Source organism: Protopterus annectens, chromosome 1.part0 (assembly GCF_019279795.1).
Source record: "Protopterus annectens isolate FY-2018-M chromosome 1.part0, PAN1.0, whole genome shotgun sequence".
Classification (NCBI taxonomy): domain Eukaryota; kingdom Metazoa; phylum Chordata; order Ceratodontiformes; family Protopteridae; genus Protopterus; species Protopterus annectens.
This window is the reverse complement of record NC_056725.1, coordinates 141,742,126-141,766,384: the sequence shown is the minus strand read 5'-3', so window position 1 is coordinate 141,766,384 and position 24,259 is coordinate 141,742,126. Positions and strand designations below refer to the sequence as shown.

At 39.3% G+C, this 24,259-nt stretch overlaps 1 protein-coding gene across 2 annotated transcripts in view; it reads right to left on the bottom strand.

Moving 5' to 3' along the window:
• MTRF1L (mitochondrial translation release factor 1 like) overlaps positions 1–24,259 on the bottom strand; it is a 636,968-nt gene that overhangs the window by 465,500 nt on the left and 147,209 nt on the right. For both annotated transcript variants that reach the window (XM_044090388.1, XM_044090456.1), the window contains exon 3: positions 2,312–2,495. In XM_044090388.1, the coding sequence (XP_043946323.1) occupies positions 2,312–2,495 (184 nt within the window). The remainder of the gene's footprint in view (positions 1–2,311; positions 2,496–24,259) is intronic.

Sequence of the window (24,259 nt, the reverse complement as noted above, 5' to 3'; positions counted from 1 at the left end):
GGTAAAACTGAATGGTAGAGTATTTACATCAGTCAAACAGAACTGTTAACACATGGGTATCTACTTTCTGGGTTTGAGCAAAAAAAAAAAAAAAAAAAAAACCTTAACTACAGTCCAAATAAAAGGACATCACCAAAATCTGCAGAAGCATATTGAAAATTCTAAAGCTATCCATATGCATTTTAATTTAGCCTTGCTGTTGTGGCCTGGCTGTGGCTGGAATAGGTCAATGATGACCGGCTCATTTACCCAGTTAACAAGTTAAAAAAAAAAAAAAAAGTAAATAAAATATTTCAGTGTGAATGGGTGCTTTATACAAACATAAACGGAATCCCTTAAATGAGCCTTCTGATTAAAGTACAACTGGATGGCAGATGGCAATACTGAAAGAACTGAAACCCTGATGTCTGTTAGCAGTTTGCCCATTGCTCTAGACAGCAGCACTTTACTACCAAAATGTGAGTATGTGTCCGTCCATACTGCTTAGAAAATAAGTTTGAAAACACATTTTCTTGTCATTTTAGGTATACTTCTGAACTGTTCTTGACTTTAAAGAATGTCCTTGATTTTGACTCATACTTTTTCCCAGTCCCTCATAAAACATTTTATTTGATAATAAATTACTGAAGATTACAGTCCATCAGTAATTTCAGACATCAGAATTTCACACTTATTTGCTCAGAAAATTCACGTTCATGCAAAACTTGTTCTATTTAAATGGATTAGAATCTACCCATCAGAGCTCAATCCCTTTTCCCATTTTTGCACATGAGATCAGGGCATCAATTCAACAGGGACAATCAACTAGAGTGCCAAAGTTCACACCACCAGGCGGCTAATCCTGCTACAACTGTTCTTCCATGCCACACAACTGCATGTACACTCACACCTATGGCCAATTTATAGAATGTCTAATGCACCTACTGCATGTCTTTTGAATGTGAAAGGAAACCCCCACAAACACAGGGAGGACATGCAGACTCCACACAGAAAACTCCCCAGCCAAGAAATGAACCAGAGACTCTCTTGCTGTGAAGTAGCAATGATATCTGCTGTGCCATTGTGTAGATTAGAATAATATTTAAAAATGTTTCTAGACTTTGGCCCTTTTTCTCCCCATTATTTTTTGCGCCAATCCCAATTCTTGAACAAAGAAGCTGATAGTTACGGTTCTGAGGTAAGACTGGACAGTCACAAGAAAGGTTTCTAAGTGCCATCTATAAAAAAGAAAAAGAACAACTTACTACTTATTGCAGAGATTTGAACATAAGCAGCACTCTTCTGTTAAACCAATACCCACTGGATAGTTGCTATAAATGTTATTGCTTAAACCAATGGCATATACAACTACACACACACACACACACACACACACACACACACACACACACACACACACATAGCTACATTCTAATAAAAGTTGTGGCCTGCTTGCAACCAGGATTGTGTCGGTGTGGTTCATTTTTATTTAAATAAATGTATGACTGCTTATGTCGTAAGTGATTGTTTAATAAAATGTTTCTTGTTTAAAAAAGGGACAGGAACTGAAGAATTTCTGTAATGTTGTTTAGGTTATATGATATTGCAATATATGTGAACTATAATGTTTGTTTAATTTTAATTTAATACAATTTGATTACTTTTATATAAATGTAAATTTGGATATGTCACAAGTGATAAGTGAATAATAAAGGTGTTTTAAAAAAAGCTGTAGCCTTTAATTCAGATTTTTACACTACTTCATTTGATTACAAATGCAGAACTGGGGCTTAGCAACCTCAGACAGACAGCAAAGAGCTCTGGGCTGAAGTTACTTCCATAAGATTAACTGATCGAGGATGATAATATATCATATAAAGCTTAGACAATGGTTAGGAATGAAGGTAAAAATAGTAAGTGAGGTACCACACTACACAAGATATACATGTAAGCTTGTAAGATGTACAGATCAAGCATAATCGGAGTAAAACATCCAATAAATACAAAATTTGTTAAAGTTAACTAGCCCATTGGTTGTTCTCCCCGAGGTTATTTTCCAGTCTGTTAGGTAAAGTGCTTTCGAATGCTTAACTTTTTTTAATCTCTTGTGCAGGTCTCACACATTTTTGAATTTCACCCTGTTATGTTCTTTTCTCTCAGATATCATTTTACATTATCAACTTCTTGTCGAGTGTTAGGAAAGTGGAATAGGCCCAGCATATGAACCATACATGCAGTCATTATCCATTGATAAAGTGCAGAATATGTGGTTTGCATGCAAAATGTTCACAGCTATATTCCATGATACTGTACATGAGGTAATATAACTTACCTAGTTCACTGGGGTAATACTCTAGGATTTCAAAGCTCCATTTCTTGAAAGAAGCGTAACTCTGATACATATCAAACATTTCTGCAGTGAAAAGCATGGCCTCCTGTCCTCCAATCCCAGCAGTCACCTCCATTACTAAGTCACTGTCATCAGCTTCATGTGCTGGAACTAGCAGTGTGATGATCTGTGAATGAAATGCAAACCTGTTATCTAGCACTGCAAGGGTCAGTACCTGCTCATCTCTTCATTCCTTTTTTACCTAATGTTATTTCTGGACTATAAGGGTTAAAAGTCAAATGTGATTACATTTATAAACTTTGTATGAATAGGTACTGTTGTACATTAAAAATAAACTACACTACGCATCAAGATAAGGTACTTAAAATCTACTATAAAGCGGCTATGACAAATCAGCACTATGTAAATTAAGACTGCTATTTTTGCTAAAATATTCACAAAATGTTTAGAACTTGCAGAGTCCAACCATGTTTAACTAGAGGAAGTACAATTCCAAAACAACACAATACTGTTTTAACCTCATACAAAATTAAATAAGACAACTGCTTAGCAGGCAGAGTACATGGATGATATTCCCAAAATTTCAGTTTGACTCCTGCCATGTTACATTACTATATTATCTCTCACACTTCAAACTGCAAAGCTGTGCACGTATCATGTAAGGAAACCCATGGCACTACAATACATTCTGTGCCAAAGTTCATGGGTCATCAAATAAGCCTGAAACATTACTGTACTACACAGTTAACACAGAAGACCAAGACTCTGATATGCTAATGAGCTGTTTGCTGTATCAAAGCTACAGGGTTTGAATCTTTATCTTTATTTGCCTACTTGTATGACTCTGAGCAACTAGACAGTGCTTTGAGCCAATTGTGAATTTAACCTAGCCTCCTTAATGGTCTCTTGGAATGCATGCCTAGTAACTGCCAATGAAACTATGAATACAATGGCTTTTTTATTTTTAATGCCCTTTTCCCCCTTTACCAGTAATAACTTCTTTATTTTCACTTTGCAATTAAGAATTACAGTTTATGCAAAAACCTCTTAAAATACTAAAACAGGCTTCTCTTATAAGAAAGTTGTTCAGCCAACCTGAGTTTTCCAGTAGTGATCCTTTCTTACAAGGTAACGCCTGCCTTACACCAATGCCAATGGTGGTTGCCAGTCACCCCTTATAACACCTGCACTGCCCACTGATATCTCTTGACACTTTGAAACTATCTGTTTTTGCCATGACTGGTAGTTCACTTGTCGACCAGTCTTAATTCCCCTGCTGATTAGCAGAAATACATTTTTTCTTTTGGGAAGGAAAATTAAAAATACTTGAGGTTTTCAGTGAACAATCTGTTGGGTAATAACTGCTCAGTGTCTAACTAGTACTTTGATTAGTTTCTGTAGCATTTGTAAGCCATCAAGAAAATTCTCTCTCACCATGGTATAACAGGTCTGTGTCAATTGGTCGAAGGAGCAATATGGTCAACAGTTTGGTTCGTTGTTCTGACTGAGATCATAGTACAGTAGGGATCAATGAATTTGCCCTTTTCCCCACTGTCGTGCAATCTCAGTTGGTATAAATAATTAGCTGGGGTGCTTGCCGCCCCCCGCCAAAACATTATTTGTGTTGTTGGCAGTGGTTATGTGGACGTATGTCAGCTTTTTGATCAACTGTATTGTCAACCATAAGAGCTCGATCACATGAGTCTCAACAATGTGTTTTTTCGGTAAACTGACATAGTATACCACACATTTTTCCAGATGAAGGCAAAGGTACCTCTAACTCCAAAAAAGTAAGAGATCCAATTTAAGCCTGCTGTAATAAAACAGTATATCAGGACTCTGGGGTTCATGCCAGATTATACTGAATGTGTGTCAAATGTAAGACTACACATGACAAATGAAATAACAAAATATAACAGTGGAGTCATGGGAATACAAGATTCTTCCATCAGTTACAAAACAAATCCCTTCTGTGGCACAACCTGTGACTTCATCTTGATGCATGTTAATCTACACTTCACGTCTAGCACAAATGCTGACAAAAGAATGGTCAGATCATGCAAACAGTGATCTACCAGAGTTAAAATTCCATGCAATTTGCTCTCATCAAAATCACTCCCAATTTCTGGGAAAGATGAGAAAACTTGCCTTGGCATTAAAATTGTGTGAGATAGCCAGCCTGGGGTATACAGGGATAAAGCCCTGACTATAGCCTAGGTGACCTCAGTTCCATCTGCAGCTCAGGAATGGTGCCATCAAAGAGGATGGCTGTATCTATCATAGGGGAATCGGTGCCAAACACATCTCTGTGAGGGCTCTGGAGGTGGCTAGAACCCAACACAGTTAAGGCTGGGCTGAGGGTGGAGCAGGGTTCAAGGTACTCCTCATAAGCTGACCAGCTTGACAGAGTTGCAATCAGCATGTAGCAAGACAGCATTACGGACAAGTAACATTATTGGCTCCCTTCATGATGACTGCACTGTTCTCGGTAGTTCAGCTATTGAGCCCAGGTATAAGAGAAGAAATAAACCACACAACTGAGCCTTGAGGGAACAAGTGGGCTAAATGAGCATGCCAGGAGTGAGGTATGATGGTCAGACGGTATAACAGACAAAAAGAAAGAAATTGTTATATAACTCTACTCTCAAACACTCCACAGAACATGCACATTACAGTCACAATACAGAACATCAACCAGCAGAGAGGCTTGTGTTTACCCAAAACTAAGAAATCTAAGAATATGCTGGACTGGGGAACACCACACCACCATATAGGTAATATATCTTCACTGGTCAAATGAACTTAAAAAATGGAACAAGTGCTCCTTTGAATCTGTCACTTGAGAAACAGCTAGGGCACAAAGGACAACATTTGGCTTCCCACGTTCTTTCCCAGTATCTTTATCTCATACTATGGAAAAAAAACTGCACTCTGCATGCTGTAATATGCATTTCCTCCATGTCAAAGTTGCTGCTGAAACCAAAGTCTGACTTCTCAGACTGAACAGCCTCAAGATAGAAAGACAACCATAGTTTCTCTTTTGCTACAGGTAGTTTCTTATCCTCCCATCCCTTTCTCATTTAGTAAAAGAGTGCTACCTCAAATCCTAATGCCTTATTTTCCACTCAAGCCTAATCACATGTTCACGCCTGGAGGACTGCACAGAGTACCTCACAACAGCCTGTTTTCTTTAGAGGTTGTTTGCATGATGAGAGAGTCCTAGACACCCAATTTAAGCAAGAAAAAACCTCTGTATTTGGCAGTCAGGCAGTCTATGAATTTAAATCCTGCTCAATTCTCAAATTTCTGAACTATCTAGGCTTTAGGAATGGCTTACTCTTCAGTTAATGCTCATTTCTTTGGAGTCCTGCTATTCCACAAGATCCACAAACCCAGATTACACTGCTAAATGTCACCCTAAAAAGGGACTTCTGGTATGGTGCCATAATTAAAAGCAGTGAATCTGTAGAGCTCTGCATACAAAATAAATGCTAAAGAACCCCCAGGAGAAAAAGCAGTTCAAAGTAACATGATTAAGAAAACGAAAAGATAAAGATTCACGTCCTTAAAATTCCAAAGGGAAAAAAATGCATTATCAGCAGGAAAGCAAGGTGAAGTCCCTAACAGCAACATGGAAGAACAGGTTACACTGGTAAAGATATGGCAAGAAATAAAACAGATGAGGACGTTTTAGTTAGTTAGTTGACCAGGAAATTCCACCGGGCCTAGGTAGAGCCCATTTTCAGTGAAGGCCCAGGGAGAAAAGCTCCACAGTATTACATACATAAGCTCCGCAGTAAAACATACAGAAGTAATAGAACAATGCTGATACATGCAAAAGTAAAAAATACAGTTGAAACATAGGACAATATCATTCCATTAATTACATACAAAAATCCTTAACTATATGCAAGAGTAAAAGTGTGTTAATGTGAAGGATCAAGTATTATGAGCAGTAGTGTGACAGAGTAAAAGTAGTGGCAGAAGTGACAATTACAGACAGCTATAGATGTGAAAGTTGAGTTCTAAGGTGAGCAGAGTTGACTTCTGGGTAGAAAGCTGGTGATAGGTCAGAGTTTAGTCGAGGTGAAGAGATGAGTCAGAATGGTACAGAGGAGGAGAGTGTTTTTTTTTTTTTTTTTTTTTTTTAAGGATTGATAGTGGTTAAAGTTCTAGAGAAGGAAATCAGGTGCTAGGGTTATTTGATGGAGTACAGGAGCATAGCCAGTGAGAAGAAAAATGTAATTTGAGGGATTTTTTCAAGGAAGCAGGATGACTGATTGTCCTGAGTGAAAGAGGAAGATTATTCCACAACTTGGAGACAGTATGAGAGTACAGCATTTGGGCAGCTGAGAGTTTAGGTTTCTCAATGGATAATAACATTTTGTTTTCAGACTTGAGATGGCGATTGGGGTGGTACATGGTCAGTATGGATGCGAGGGAAGGGCAGCTTTCAGGTTGAAAGATTATCTTGTGGGCTGTAGTTAACTGTAGGTAAGTAAGGTGGTGGAGGGATTCTAGCCACTTTAGTTGATGCAGAGATAAGCAATGGTGGGTAGAATATTTTGCACTTGTAGCAAATTTAGCGACTTTGTTGTAACGAGAGTCCAGTTTATTTATTAAGGAGGATTGTAGGCTGGTGAGGATGGGGGCTCCATATAGAAGGGTTGGAAGTAGGAAGGATGAGGCCAAGGCCTTTTTTGCAGAGAGACTGAGGAAATAGTTGTGCCTATATAAGGCAACCAGCTTTTGATGTTTTTTTTTAATGTTGTGGATGTGAAGGTCAAAAGTTAATTTGTCATCAATGATGACACCTAGCAATTTGGTACTAGGGACAACTTCAATGCTAGTGTTGTTATGGGAACTAACAGTAAATAGAGTCTTGTCAACAGGGCTAGATTTTGTGGGGGTAAATAATAATAGTTTTGTCTTATTGAGGTTAAGGGCAAGGTGATTCTGGGACATCCAGTGCTCAGTAGAGGTAAATGCTTACTGGGTAAGATGCTGTAATTCAGTGACAGTTTTTGAGGAGAAGATGATGGTTGAGTCAGCTGCATATTGGATGACAGTACTGTGTGTTAGAGTATTATGAAAGTTATTGACTAATATACTGAAAAGGAGGGGACCCAGAATTGAGCCATGAGGAATACCTGTGTTAGTAGTAATGAAAGGGCAGAGGAGTGTTGCCATCTGGTAAATCGCTGCCTATTGCTGAGATAGTTGGCAAACCACTGTAGGGTAGAAGGAGATAAGCTAAGGTTAGATAGTTTAGTAAGCAGTCGAGAGTGGGAAATGGTGTCAAATGCCTTTGATAAATCAAGAGAGAGTCCAGAAACTAAGCAGCCAGCATCGCAAACTCTATTTACTGTGTCTAAGAAGGAAATGAGGGCTGTATTGGTGCTATGTCCAGGCTTGAAGCCATGTTGAGTGGGGGAAAGCAATTATTTTACTAGATGACTTATGAGCTGCATATGGATGCATTTCTCTAATATTTTAGAGATGGGGGAAAGAATGGCGATGGGGTGGAAATTAGAGATATCAGAGTTGTTACCACCTTTGTGGCGACCCCTAACTGGTAAAAGCCGAAAGAAGAAGAACAAACAAGAGTTGTTACCACCTTTATGAAGAGAGATGACAAATGCTTTCTTCCAGATATCTCGTAGACAGGATTTTTGAATGGACCTGTTATGGAGAATGCTGGCAGGAAAAGCAATAGAGGGAGCTGCTATTTGTAGGTATTCTGCAGGTAGATTACCTGGGGCGTTTGTGCATGATTTTAGTTTATTAAGACGTTTTGGAGTGGTGGATGTGGGAATGGGTGATAGTGAAAAGGTGGATAGGGGATTTGAAGGGTTATGTGTTGGTGGTGCTCCTAATGGGTCTGTGTTGATGGGTGGGAAGGTAGTTGTAAGTTTGGTGATGGTATCAATAAAGAATGTACTGAAGAGTGAAGCCAGTTCAGTGGGAGTTTTTTCTGGGTTTGGGTATGGGGTACTGTTTGTTCCTGGGTGGAGCAGGGAGTTAATTGTTCCGCAGAATTTTTTGGGATTTTGTTTATGCTGGTCTTGAATAGTTTGGATGAATTATTTTTTGTTTTTAACAAGTAAGCATTTAACCTGATTGCAAAGTTGTTTATATTCCATGGAATAAAAGAATTCCACAGCTTTGTTAAGTGGAAGAAATGTCAGTGGGCTCCAGTTTGTTTTCTGCAGGATGTCATTGAGGGTGTTTTGGGAGAAGTGAGAAAGATCTCTGGTATATCTAAATTGGTGATTGTTAGGTATAGAGGTGGGCCTGCAGGTTAAGAAAGCTGGGGAGAGGTCACTAATACTGTCAGGGAGAGTACCAGAGGAAGATAATTTATCAGGAACAGAAACCAGGATCCAGTCCAAGGTGGAGCCTTTGTTTCTGTTATTGCCAGGTCTGGTAATATCAGAGATTAGCAAAAACACTGGAAGCACTCAAAACGTACCAATAATCCAAAAACAGAGTGCAGAACCGCCAAAGAAGAACTGCCAATAACTCCCGTAACTTCTTTAAAACGTGTTTAATGAAATAAAGTAGACTTCCACAAACAACACATTAACGCAATTCAAACAATACTGTCCCTTAGCGTTTTCATCCAAACAAATGGACTTCATCAGACATTGTTTAAAAGTACATTAGACATATATATAGTGAATTAATTAACCCAGTGACCAATGAATGATACATTGAGCATTTAAACTGAACAAATCGAAAAACGGCCTCATGAATATTAAAATTTAATTAAAATCATTGCCTTCAAATAAGGACTAATTCATTAAAGAAATAATTCATTAACTTGTGGCACAAAATATTCAATATATTTGTTAAAAATCCACTTAATAAAAATTCTAAATGGTATATAAAACTATAATTTGTTTGAATAAAGTACTTGTGCTAACAAATATATACCTATGTATATCTATTGATATTCCTCCCTCTGCTGTCCAAACCCTATATTGCATGCATGTTACACTGCCTTGAATTCATAAAAAGACATGTGTTAAACACTAAAAAATGGGTCAGTAAAATACTGATGTGCAAATAAATGCTTGTGCAAATATACATCTTAAAATACTTATACTAATATTCTTATCTTCTATAAATAAATAAATAATTAAATAATGTATGTAATATATTATATATTACAATTATATTTTGTTTGCCTTTATTTTCAATAAGGAAACTATACTTAGATAATCATTCAACCCTGTTTTTTTCCGGCTTCTAGGTATACCTGCCACCACAATTCCTTACTTTCCAAAATCTCTTCCCAAATTCCACCCCTAACATCTTTTCTAACTTGTTGAAGAATAAAAAAATAAAATTTGCATCCTTTACATTCTTTACTGTGTTTGAATAATGCATTTGTCTCTTTCCCTTTTTGAATGTCATAGACATGTTCGTATATTCTTTTCTTTAACTCTCTTTCAGTTTTTCCTACGTAATACGACGAACATTTGTCACAAGTTGCCAAATAAACCACACCTTTTGTGACACAGTTGTAGCACCCCTTACTTTTAATTAAGATGTTTCTACTTCCTATAAAAATGTCACTCTTGTCGCTAACATAAGGACATTGGTTACACCGACCACATCTAAAAGTTCCAACTTTTTTTGTACTGTTGTTCCTGCGACCCCCACTTTTCTTACTTTTTTCTAACATGTTCTTTATACATCTAGAATTTCTATATATAATTTTGGGCTTAAAACTGTTTAATTCCTCTATATCAGTTAGGGCTGCGAATTTATCCCATTCTTTTTTTAAAATATTTCCTAAACCAAAATTTTGTATATTGTATTCTACAATAAGATTCCTTTGGTACTGATCTTCGACAGTCACCTTGTTCTTACCATCTTCACATAATGTTTTAAACTCTCTCTTACCTATAATGGGTTTAAATCTCTCTGCCCTGCCCTTTTCCACTTCCTTTCTTATATTGGTCACAAATGTTTTTGGATAACCTCTTTCTGTAAACATCTTTTCTAATTTGTTACACTCAATTACAAAATCGTCATCCAGACTAGTCATCCTTGATCCCCTCACAAACTGCCCCTTTACTATATTTCGCTTGCAGTGCAGGGGATGGGCACTTTCAAAATGTAAGTATGAATTAACATAAGTACTTTTTCTATATACCCTGGATGCAAAATTCTTGAGTGTATCATCCTTGACCAATTCTATATCTAGATACTGTAATACCTCACTACTAATATTGTGGGTAAACTTTAAAAAGTTTGTGGTGTGACCAATATATTCCATGAATTCCATGAACTTTTCCTGTCCCCCTATCCAAAATATAACTATATCATCAAGGAATCTTCTATACAAAATCCATTCCTTGTTAAATTCAGAATTCAAAATGTATTTTTCCTCCCATTTGGACAAAACTATGTTGGCAAATGTCGGTGCACATGCGGCCCCCATGGACACCCCAGACTTTTGCTGGAAATATTCTCCATCAAATGTTAAAAAATTGTATTTTAAAATAGTGTCCATGAGAGCTACCGACAATATTTTCTCTTCTTGGGTCATAGTTTTGTCCAGAAAAATACACTCTTCAAACATATCCATACCACAATCATGTGGTATGCTAGAAAATAAATCAACAATATCTATAGTTATAAATAAAAGGTCGGTGCTATAAAAGTCAGGGGAAAGCTGCTTTAAAAAATCCCATGAGTCTTTTAAAATAATTTTATTGTTTGTCCAAATATGCTTAGTAGTAGTATCTACATACTTTGCTAGGGGTGTTTGTTTTTGACCCTTCAGCTGTGACTATGGGTCTTAAGGGGGGGTCCAACCAATTATCGGAATTCCGAACATTGTAGCCATTCTAGGTTTTGCTACTGTAAGAAATTTGTGTAATTCAAACTTTAATACACCCTCAAACATGAAATCATTCAACATACTATCTATCCGATGGTAAGCTAAATTTACCTCGTTTTTCGAAACCACCGTATATTTAGATTCATCCCTGAGGATTCCGTTCATCTTTCCCTCATAAATAATGTTGTCCATAATGACCACACCCCCACCCTTGTCTGGTTTCATTACTCTAATGGAATCATCGTCTATTAATTCAATTAACGCTTCCTTCTCATCTTTCTTCAATTTATTATTGAATCTATTTATGTTCTTATTGTGTTTACTTCTGATTTCTCCTTCCAATATTTTTTCAAAGTTTCTTAGCTGAGGTAGTAAGGGTGGATTGTACGTAGATTTCTTTCTCAATTCTGCCTTGTTATTACCATACTCATGACTATTATGCTTGGCTAACACACTGAAATTAATCTTTCTCATAAATAATTTAGTGTCTAATATTGTGGTGGTGGTATCTCCCTTGTAGCTAGGTATGAATTTAAATCCCTTACTTAGTAAATTAAAATGATTTTCAGAGATTAGTTGGAAGTAAATGTGAAGGTTGATATTTGTAGAAGGGTTTTATTGGAGATGTCTAGCCAGTTGATATTATCATCGCCTAGTATGATAGCTTCATTTTTTTATGTTGTTGTTTGTCCAGGCTAGAATGTCTTCAAAAACTGGAGAGTTGTTGCCTGTGGGGATGTATATGACTATGAGACAAAGGCTTTTGTAGTTACTGAGTTTGAGAATGGTAACTAGTAGGTCTGCAGAGGGAAAGGAGGGAATTGGTTTAGAATATGGAATAACAGTGTAGGTGCTTGGGAATAGTAAGGGACACCTCCACCTTTTTTGTGGAGTCTGTCAGTTCTGAGGCAGGAGTAGTTTGGGACTAGAAATTCAGAATCTTTGATATATGCTTCTAGCCATGTTTCAGTGATGGCGGTAAAATCTGGTTTATGTTGACTAAGCCATGCATGCAATTGGGGAATTTTGTTTCTTATGCTTTAAAGATTAATAGTGGTGAAGTTTAGGCATTTTGTGGAGTAGGGAGAATTATGAGAAGGGGGGAAGGGCCTGGGTAAGGATGTATATCACCGCAAAGGACTAGGTTACAGAGAGTAGAGAAATTGCTAGGGAGGGGCTTTTTTTTGGTGTTGCTGGAGTATTTATGTACATAGTAGCAAGGGGGGTTATGTTGTGTGGAGAGCAGGGTCTGTTTCTTTTGTAGGATTTTATCAGTTTAATACAAACTAGAACAGATTGCAGTATAACTGGGGAGGGTGTGAAAGTTGGGTGATAGAGTGGGAGAAGGTCAGGGAGATAGGTGGGTTGTCTGAAATGAGGATAGTCATAGTAGGACAGAGAGGTAGAAAAGTAAATGTGAAGAGAAAGACACTGAAAAAAGAGACATAGCTGTGTAGTATTAAATATGGGTGGTCAAGGTGAATGTTGAGTATGAGTGTGAGTGGGGTGTACTGGTAATGTTGCAAGAGTTTAAGCCAGTGTAGGATGTATGACAGTATAATGGTGTATTTGGATTCCTGAAAGCTGAGTTCAGTTGTGTGTTGTGAGAGGTGGGTAAAATAGAAGGGTGTGGAGTCAGGAAGTGACAGGAGGTAGCTAGAAAGAAGAGAGTTAGAGGTGGTAGTGAGGATGGCTGTGAGTGGGATTGGTTTTTCAGAAGTCTCCAAGATAATCTGACAGCACATAAAAAACGATTAGATGAGATCCAGGATGGGATCAGGGAACACAATGGATTAATTCAAATGCTGGTAGATGAGGCTTTAGAACTCAAGGCTAGGGTGGAATCTGTAGAGGCCAGAACAGAATGTTTGCAGAAGATGATGGATTTAAAAGACAAGGCACAAAGGAAAAATCTGAAGATCTCAGGCATCCCTGAAAATTACGAACAAGAAGACTATTGTGGGACTGTAACAGACTTGCTGGCTAAATAGACTAACACTGTAAAAGAAGAACTGAAAATTGAGACTGCACACAACACTCACTGGTGGCTGGAGAGAAGGAAAATGTAAGCCAAGCCTGATTATAGTCTGATTCTTCTCCTAAAAAAGAAAACAAAACAAAGAATGAGTCTTAGAAGCGATATGGAAGCCAAGCCAAACCCTCATAGTATATGGCAAAAAGGATTTTCTTTGACAAAGACTTTTCTTTCAAAACAAGAAAAAGAAGGAATGCATTTATTCCAATAATCAGACAGAGTGTGACACTACAGACAGAGGACAATAAGGAGAAGGCTATTGTACCTAGCATTAATTACGATTTATCTACAGGTAATAGTCAAAACATTCTCCAACCCCAAAGCTGCAGGGAATTGATTGCAGAAACCTGTAAATCACAGAACCAGAACAGAAACTGAGGGAATTAGAAAGAAGATTGACATTACTAGATGACAGAGTGTAAAATTATAAGAACGTAGGAGTGGCTTCTTCCTGATGTTTATGAAAAATAAATAAAAGCTGACAGAGAAGATGGAAATTAAAAAGGAAATCTGTTGAAAAGCAGCAGGACAACAGAAAAGGCAGAAATGGCAAAAAAAAAAAAAGATTAAAAGAAGAAACTTATGGATAAGAAAGTGAAAGAGGAACAAAAGATTATAAGGAGGAGGAAATGCAATGTAGAACAAACATATGAATGGATATTGTAAATGGACAATTATACAACAAACTTCATATAAAATGGAAGGGGAGAGAAGTAAAAGGGGAAAAGGTGAGAAAGTTTGTAAAGGACACCGAATGTAATAACTGTGAAATGATAAAGACCTAGACGACTGAAGATAGTAAATTATATTCTATGAAGCAGTGAGGGAAAGAAAATAATAAGTGAACTCTCTGTGCTCTCTTTATAAAGGTAAAAGACAGTAAAGGGAAAAATTATTTAAGGAGGATTGTTTTTTGGTAACCATTTGAAATGTTGGGACACACGAGAGCATGTCCTGAAACATGGAGATTGAATGGCCAAAAAAACGAACTTATATATAATAAGTCTAAGATGCCATTACTTGGAATATTCCCTTATCTCTGAGGTATGGTGATCGAAGAGTCGATATATATACATTTTATGGGGGGGGGGGGGGTGCTACCCTGAACAATGAAGTTATATTGAGAAGAGCGATTTTCGAGATTTGCCCTTCTCCAGGTTTTTGGTCTTTTTTTTTTTTTTTTCAGCTTTTCAGCACTCTGCATTTTGAGTACCGACATTTCAATAAGAAACCTTGTTTTTCCTTTCCCATTAAACAAAAATATAATTCAAGGGACATGTACTCTGATATGAAGATTGCAGTTTAAATGGACAGGAAATATTAATGAAACCCAAATGGTGGCGACCAATAAATGAGCTGAAATAAGAATCTGCAAGAATAAATACTTTAAAACAAGCTCCACTTACATGAGTAAGTTGATCAGGCAACATAGAAAGTACAAGAACACAGCAGATGTAGCAAAGATACTAAAAGATGAATAAGAGAGGTAGACCAGAGCATGACAAGTCACTAAACATAAACAGACACGCAAAAACGTAAGTGGAACTAAGTAAACACTGATGCTAAGGACAAGGAAGTAAACAAGCACAAAGCAGGTCAACAGTATTAATGGTAAAAAGAAGATGCCATACTATTAGAAAGAGAAGACAGACTGAAGGAGACTGGATTAGGTAAAATAAAGAAAGTGACAAGGGCAAAGAGTGGGTGACATGAGGCAGTGAGAAGTTAAGTAATACAAAATGAGAAGGGAAACTGGTTAAGGATTGCTGACCAAGACAAATGAAAAGAAAAGGAATAAGGCTGCAAGAAATCAAGGAAACAGACTTCAAAGTGATAATATAATAGGGAAAAGGACAGGAAATTCACAAAAATAAAACAAGAAATCAATAGAAGGAAAACAATGCCAATGTATATGATGGGAAGATAATATAGACAATACGAGATTGTAGGTCACACAGTAGGCAAATGAATGTGGAAGGATTCAAACCATATACCCTTGGTACAGGAACAACACAAAAGACATCAAGAGGGAAAGAGAAGAGCAGAGTGAAGGGGCTTCAAAGAGAAAGAGAAAGAGAAAACAAAGAGGAAATTAGGGAAGTGGGGCAAGTAGAGGACCAAATGCACTGTCATAGTTGTGGCAGACTACGGAATTACAGCACAGGCTGGACCAATCATAGAGAAGAGAATTCTCTGGAAGGAAGGGAAAGATGCATACATGTACAGTTATAGAGGGTACGACTTTCAAAAAGGAGGGGAAAGACAAAACACACTAGAAACAGAGACAAGGCAGTTTTGAGAATTTGGGAGAGAAATAAAGCAAGACAAAATAAGCAGAGAAGGGAGGAAAATAAGGACTATGTACAGAGAGAAAGAAGAGAGAAAATGACTATGTAGCTGAGAACAAACATCAAAGACTGGAATGTCAGTGGGCTAGTAATGCAAGCAAAAAGAGAAAAAACTATGGCACATGTAAGAAGAACCACAGCACAGATTATAATGCCACAAGAGACAAGTTTAAATGTGAAGAACATAAAAAAGTTGTATAATGGTGGAGATAATGTGAAGGCTACCGCTTTATTTTGAACTACAAGGCAAAGAGAGATTGTAACACTGAAGAAAAGGACATGTCCCATGCTAACAGAAGGGATAGTACAGGACAAGAAAGTAAGATCTGCTGGCATAAAGGGACCATTAGAAGGAATCTCAGTAGTACCATTACATATCCTCCCCCACAGCCTCGTTAAAAGAAATTAATATTAGGAGAGACTATTTCCTTCCAGGAAGGAAAACAGGTATTGCAGGGACTGGAATAATACCATTAGGAGGGACAAGGTAGTGGGAGGTCCCAGAGGAAGAATAATGAAAGAAGGGAGATTCCTAAAGGGGTTCTTACGGGGAGTGGGATGGGTATACATGAGAGATACAGATACACAGACTATAGTGGGAAGTAAATATACATATTATTCAGCAAGGCAAAAAAGTTGGTCGAGAACAGGCAGAAGATGTATATTACAATAGCATATACACTTGGTAAGGGAGGATAAGTATGGAACTCTTCACTTGCATACCATGCCAAGATACAACTGAAAATAGAGGGATAGAACAAGCTAGAATTAGAAAGTCACTGGAGACTGCTAACATATCTGTAGAGGATGAAAGAGAAAAAGAGCTTAAGACTGGTGATAGATGAAAACACTCAAGAAATGGCAGAAGAAGGGAATAAGATAAAAGACAGTAATAAGAAATAGGAAAAGAAAGAGAAAAATACAGGAATTGAGAGAAGAGTTGATAGAGACACAGAAAGAGAACAGCAGGAAATCATACTAGAAGGGAAAGAGAAAAAGAGATAAAGAAAATTATGCAAAGATGGAAGGATGAGAAACTTTTGAATAAAATAATAGCAGTACACAGATCATACATCAAAGCAACCCTGAAAGCAAAAAAGGCTTTAGCTGTGAGATTGAGACAACAGGAATTAGAAAGAGGTGTTTACAAAATGGGGGAGGGTGAGGAAAGAAGTAAACCAGCAAAGAGTTTAAAGGGATTAGAAAATATTACCAGAATCTATACAAAACATTAAAGAGAACAAGGAAGGGACGAATGACTGAAGTGAAAGAAAGAAGGTGGGAATGGCCAAACATGAAACAAATACAGGAACAAGAAATAATGATACTGAGTGAGCCAATAAAAAGTGAAAAAAAAAAGAAGACGTTATGTACTCACCATAACGTTCCATTGGAGTAGTTCTACTTCATTTGTCTTCAACCTGTGGGTAATCGGGATCTGGATCGGATCCGAGATGGCAGTTTCACCAGCTTCTGTTCCAAGTTCCAAGTTCCTCCCCTACCCATAACACTCCTCCATCTCCTTCCTTCCCTCAGATCTAGCACAAGCCCGACCCAATAAAACCTTACCACAACAGGTTATTCACCAACCTAGCAAGCATGAACAGGAGAACCGCTGAGGTGCCTTCTCCTACAAACCAGAACAACAAAAGTACAGATAAGGTCAGGGGGAAGAAGAGAGGGACGGTTGAAGACAAATGAAGTACAACTACTCAGATGGAAAGTTATGGCGAGTACATAACTTCTTTATCTGAAGTAGTTGACTTCATTTGATCATCAGCCTGTGGGACAGAGTCCCCAACTACGAGACACTTGGGTGGACCTCAAGGAAGGATATTCCGGAGCACCGCGGAGCCAAAGGATGTTCTACTGATAAATACCATGTCTAGTTTGTAATGTGAAATAAAGGTGTGAGATTAGGACCAAGTAGCCGCAGAACAAATATCATCCAGAGACATCCTGGACCAAAAAGCTGCAGAAGTAGCCATGGACCTGGTGGAGTGAGCTTTCACTTGTGCCGGAGGAGAAATGCCTTTGAGTACACCTCAAGAACACAATGAGAAATCCATCAAGTGATAGTCACTTTGGAGATTGGTGTGTCTAGAAAGGGTTTAGCATAAGAAACAAATAACTGATCGGACATTCGAAAAGTCTTAGTCCTGTGCAGGTAGAACCTCAATTGTCTGTGTACATCTAACAAGTGTAACTTATATTCACCCCGTTCTGAAAATTTGGGAAGAAAACAGGAAGGTTAATCATTTGGTTAATACTGTCTTCAGAAGCAACTTTTGGTAGAAAGGAAGGACTGGTACGGAGCGACACCCTGTCCTTATGAAAGATCATATATGGAGCTTTGACAGAGAACGCTTGAAGTTCTAATACCCTCCTAGCCAAGGTGATATCCACTAAGAAGGTCATTTTCCATGATAAAAACTGAAGGTCCACAGATGCTACAGGCTCGAAAGGTGAAGAAACTAGAGCCTGTAAGACAAAAGTCAGGTCCCAGGGAAGAGTAGGAACCTTAACCAGGGTTCTCAAAACAAAAGTACCCTTAATAAAGGATTTGCACAGCCTAGAAGAGACTAATGAAACCATATTTTCCCCAACATGAAAGTTGGAAATGGCAGCCAGTTGAACTTTTACAGTAGAAGAGCTACCACCCTGATGAAATATACTCGCCAAAAACTCCAATACCACCAGGACCGGAGCTGTGAGGGGATCCAAGTCCCTTTGCGAGGCCCAAATCAAGAAACATTTCCATTTGATACAGTAAAGTTTCCTGGGGGACAATTTGTGAGATGCCACCAGAACAGTCTTGACAGGTGAGGATAAACCAGGAATCCTAGCTATCAACGGAACTGGAGCAGCCAAGCAGTCAGCTTCAGACAGACCAGGTTTGGATGGGGAATCTTCGATGGGTGAGAGATAAGATCTGGTACTAGATCCAAGATCCATGGCGGAGCTAAAAGATGAGACCAAAGGAAAGGGAACCAGATCTAACAAGGCCAGAATGAGTCAATGAGGATCACTGTCCTTCCCAAACCTGCAGGCCTTCTGAAGAAATTTCGGTAAGAGAGGTAACCGAGGGTAAGCATATAGAAGATCGGGAGGCCAGATGTGGATTAGAGCATCCTTGGGGGTTTCCCACTGCGGGGGGATGAGAGCAAAATACTCGCTGCACTTCGCGTTGGAAAGAGATGCAAAGAGATTGCAGCAAGGCCGACCCCACTCTAGGAAGATCTGCTCCGCTACAGAAGGATTCAGAGACCACTCGTAAGGCATCAGAACAGTCCTGCTCAGCTTGGCCGCTAGTATGTTGGACCGTCTCGGAATGTGCATTGTTACCAGAAACCAGTTGTGGAAATCACCCATTCCCATACACTCATGGTCTCGCGACAAAGGGGAGAAGATTTGGTTCCTCCCTGCTTGTTGATGTACCAGACTACTGACATGCTGTCTGATTGTACTGCAATAGTTCCCAGAGGAAGAAATGCATGAAGGACCTGCAACGCTAAAAGGACCATCCTCATCTCTAGGATATTGATATGCAACTCGGTCTCGTTCATGGACCACATACCTTGGACTGTCCTTTCCAAGCAATGCCCCGTCACCCTAGCTGGGAGGCATCTGTGGTCACCATGGCTTGGGGGAGGGGTTGCAATAAAGGGGTGTCCCTCGACCAATACGACCAGAGGAGGGATTCCCCTGCAAGTCCTGCTTATATGTAATGGATGAGCTAGCGCCAGGTCTGAGCAGGACCAATGGGCTGCTAATGTCCACTAAAGTACCTGCATGCGAAGATGTGCACAAGGAAGAATCGTGATGGTGACTGCCATAAAACCAACAGCCCGCAATACCGCCTCTGCTGCGGGAAGATGAGGTTGAATAAGAAGAGGCATGTGGAGATGTAAGCACCAAACTCTCTCTGGGGTGAGGAAGACCTTCATCTGGATGGTGTCTAATCTTGCTCCGATGAATTCTAGAATCTGAACTGAATTCAAAGATGATTGTCTGTGTTGATTGTGATCCACAAGTAACTGGTTAGCCTCAGGAAACAGTCCCTGGCCTGACAAAGTAGATGTTTGGTGGGGGTAGCAAAGAGCTAATTGTCCAGGTATGGGAAGACCTGTATACCCTGAAGTCTCAGGTAAGCCGCCACAACTGCCATGACCTTGGTGAACACCCTGGGGGCTGTGGTGAGACCAAAGGGGAGGGCTCAGAACTGATAATGATTGGCTTCTAGCCGGAAGCAGAGAAACCTCCTAGAACATCTGTGCATCTTTATATGATAGTACACATCCTGGAAGTCTATCGAGCACATCCAATCATTCTCCTACAGATAGGACAGGACGGATTGTAGAGAAACAATCTGGAACTTCTCTTTGGCAACATTCAGATTCAAGGAGGAAAGATCCGGGATGGATAATAAAGCATCTGCTATAGGAAGAAAGGAAATAAATGAAGGGAAAGGAGATGGTCAGAAGATGAGGGACCCAAACTGAGGTGGTAGGCAAAAATAAAGACTAGTATGGATGAGGAAATCAAAGGGGGGAAATGAAAAAGGGGGTGCTATAATTATGTAAATTGTTAATGAAAGTTTGATAATGGAAAGGTAGACCCAAAGTACAGAAGAATAAGGGAGGCATGCTGGCTGAGGTACCTCAGGTAAAAAGGAGGTGAATTACAAGGAAGGAAAACATATGGAATGGTGGAGCGATTTGGGAGCTATATAACTGAAACGGTACAAATGTCTCTTGGTTATCTGTATAACATACAGCCACCACAGCAATTAAGGAACCATCATAAGTACATGATAACAGACTAATCTGTAAAAGCAGTATTTAGTTTTAACCCTCTAACCAGCTGGCAAAGCATATTCTAAAGCATGAATATGACATATTAACATAAAGGGAGAATAGGCAATAGTCTGTCTACAATTATAAATCAATATTGCAAGTGTGATGCAAATGAGAGAACTCAATGTACACATATTACTACAAAATATCACTGGGATGCAATCCCAAGTACTAGGCTGTGACCAGATGCACAGTGAGGATTTGGATTGTCACCTTTTGTTTTACCTAGTTTGTCAGCTTAAAAATAAGTAACTGGCCAGTCACTAGGTAAAAGTCAAGTGCACCATGCATTTACTGTACTGAAACATGCATTTCTTCTTATTTAGGATTTGAACTTAATGACCAATTAATCAAAAAAGTTGCAAATTGTAAATGCAGAGTCAGGTTACAGGAACAAACAAGAATCTGCCTTCCAGACTCTATAACAGCTGATAGATTTTTCCTCCACTATCTAAAGCTCTGTCACATAGACCAGTAATCAGTCCCTTCAGTACACAGGGCTTCAACTCTTAAGCACTGTGTTGACAGGTCAAATGGAAACACAAGTGCAACAAAAGATCCAAGGGAAAAGAGAAGAAAACAATGCCCAACAACCAGAGTTCACATCTCAGAGATTCACAGTTACAGCAAGTATCTCAAATTAATTTAACATCTTAATATGAGGTGCTCTGATATTACACACACACACACACACATATATATATATATATATATATATATATATATATATATATAGGGTGTATATGAGAATATCGAACATGCATAATCCTGAACGGCAAAACATCGAAGAGCAGAACATCGAAATGGGGTGGAAACGACCAGGAGTGTAGGTGAGAAAAACTTGCTCCATGCAGAGGGGCAAGACCCCCTGCACCCCCTGCCACTTAAATATGCCACTTCGGAGATAGCAATTCAGTCCACTACAGTGCGGAAACGGAAGATTTCCATTTCCTACACTACAGCGTGATCTCTGAGTTGGTATATTTAAGTAGCGGGGGGGGTGTGGGGGGGGTGCAGGGGGCTTGCCCCCCTGCCTACATCTTTCATGTTGCATGTCACCGCTTGGAACTTCCATTGCAAGTGTTTCGATGTTGTCTGTTCAATGTTCTATTGTTAGAGATTCTACACTTTCGATTATGTGATATATATATATATATATATATATATCGCTCCACTGAACCCTAAGCCATAGTGGACCATGTTGTTCAAAAGTTTCATGCAGGCAGGGGCTTTTAGTTTTTTTTTTTTTTTTCTTTCTGGGACACATCCAGCATTTCCTTCATCACATAATGCATTTCATCTGAGACGTCTTGCAGGAAGTACACAATGTAGTTTATACAGTTAAACATCCTACTGCACAAGATCCAAGACAAACATGCACAAATGGGCTCCCCAAACGAGATGAGGATTTCTTTGCAGATGCTGAAGATTAGCCAGTCTGGTTTTGGGGTCTCCAATAAGACTATGCAATCCGCCCTCAGGGCAGACAAAAACTCCTGAGTTTTTCGGAGAATGGGCTGTCCTCCCAGGCCACCTTAAAAACTGCCTTTAAGACATCACCACAGGTAGCCAGCTCTGTGGCACACAGGAATAAATCCTTCTCTATGATACTGGAAACCTGAGTTTGAATAGCAGCTTGGGCACTTGTATGACTTGATAAGAGTGAAGATGTTATTGCCTGCTTGCCTCTTCCCAAGGGGGACAGACAGAGATGATATGTCAGTGATAGGTGAGCTACTGCTGTACTCCTTATATAAGCTGAAGCTTGAGCAACAGCCAGACTACATAACCAGGAGGGTTAAGAGTGGTTCCAATTTTGGGCCCAGGACAGCAGCACTCCTCAGACCATGACTCGTAAACAATGCATAATCTACAGCAATGCTCACACAAGAAGTGGGGTACGATAGGGCAACACCCAAGCAACTTTACCTTCATTAGCAGCTATGGCAGATCTTGTCAGCTCTCTCTGACAACTCACTATTGCTGTGTAAATACACTGGGAGGGCAAACGGCTCATGAGGGAATGTTGCGCAGCACAGTGAATGATCAACCCTAATGGACACACAAATGAAAATTTTAAAATGGTGTTTACCAATGGTGGGACCACCCAGGAGGCCAGAGGGTGATGCATATATGCCTAGTGCAACCACTTCTGCAGTGACAGAATAGAGTCCATGGCCTATGCTACAGGGCACCAAGAGTTTATCATTGTCCCGTTGCTGTGTATTTCTCCTCTGCAAGCTTTTTTCTGCAAAAGATGAAGGAATATGCTGAATTTACGGGCATGTGGATGACAACCCAGGGAAGCTGTACCATTCTTATCATAATCAAATCTATTCTGGCAGACTCCTCAATGAAGTCCATATATCTAGTTTTGTTACAAAAGACCTTCCAGTCCCTACTGGGGAGATCTCCTAAGATATGAATCAGGTAAATTGTTTCTTAATGGCTTCAAGTTAGAGTTACAGCAGGCTTTTGAGAGAGAGACTTTTCTGCAATTTCTGCATGGTAGGTGGCCATGGTAATATTTGGCCAGATATGCAGAAGCAGCATTATTGGGAACAGTTCTTCTGTGGATGCTGACATTGGGTATACCAGCACCAGCTGCACATGTGCCAACTCTACAGTGAAGCCTGCAAGAATACATAATGACTCAATAGTACTGAAGTCAGTACACCCAGCCCAACACAGGTTGCAGTTGACACCAGGAGGGATGATATATGTAGTACTGATGCTGGTAAGATGTAAAGGAAGGCACTGGGAACAGGCCATGTCTGTGTAGCAAAAGGTATTACCTCAGGAATACCAATGTGTACTAATTTTGTAATGTCACCATTACTGACTAGAGATGGTGTAGGAAGGGAGTTGCTGTGTCAAAGATAATCAGTGGGGGTGCCAACTACAACCATGAAAGCACTTTCTATTAGGGTGGTGGAAGAATGCCCTGGTGAGTGAAGAGGAGAGATGCACAGTGGGGAAAACATAGCAACAGTTACTCACATAAATGCTTCTGAAGCCCCTTAGCAAATATGATGTGAAAATTAGCAAACTGTGCACAAGTTTTTAGGTCTAAAATAGCATAAACCAGGTGTTTATAATAACTGGGGGGATGAAGACCTAGAGTAATGCTAGCTTCTGTGTTCAAGAAGGCCCTGGGTGCCTCAGCAATGACTACAACAAAGAGATTGTTTCCAGCTTCTCTTGCGCCTTTATAGCAGGAAGCTGGACGTAAGCTTCCATTTGCTTGGGAAATGGCACCAAAATGGGCTTCAGGTCTGAGGCCTGCTTCTTGGTGATCACATTAAGTCCCTTGACTGACCTGTTTTGGCAAAGGGAATTGCTTGATCTCATGAGTCCAGCATCAAAGCCAGACATCTCTCCTAGATTAAACTTTTTCCCCTTTCTAGGGATAACTTAATAAAAAAAATGGTCTTTAGCATTTCTGTTGTGTCACACATCACATGGCTGAACTGCAAACAATGAAACCCTCTAGTATTATGCACTTTATCTGGACAGAAAATACTAGTGGGTGCAGTGCTTGGTGTAATGGTTCTGCTGCAGGCATAGTGGTTGCACAGTGGCTTCAACATGGCGATGAGTAGTTACAGGCTGCAGAACAGCAAGACAAGAGGAAAAGAAAGTGGAAAAGAGTTGTGTGAGACAAGATAGTCTAAAAACACAGGAAAAGGTAAAGAAAATAAGGGTTTAGCAGTAATCATGCAGAGCAGACACATTCACCACCAAATAACTGGACAATAAATGTATGCTACTAAACAAAAACTATGATCAGCAGTGGCAAATTCAGCCCAATGCACTCCAAGCCTGAAAAGTCATGTT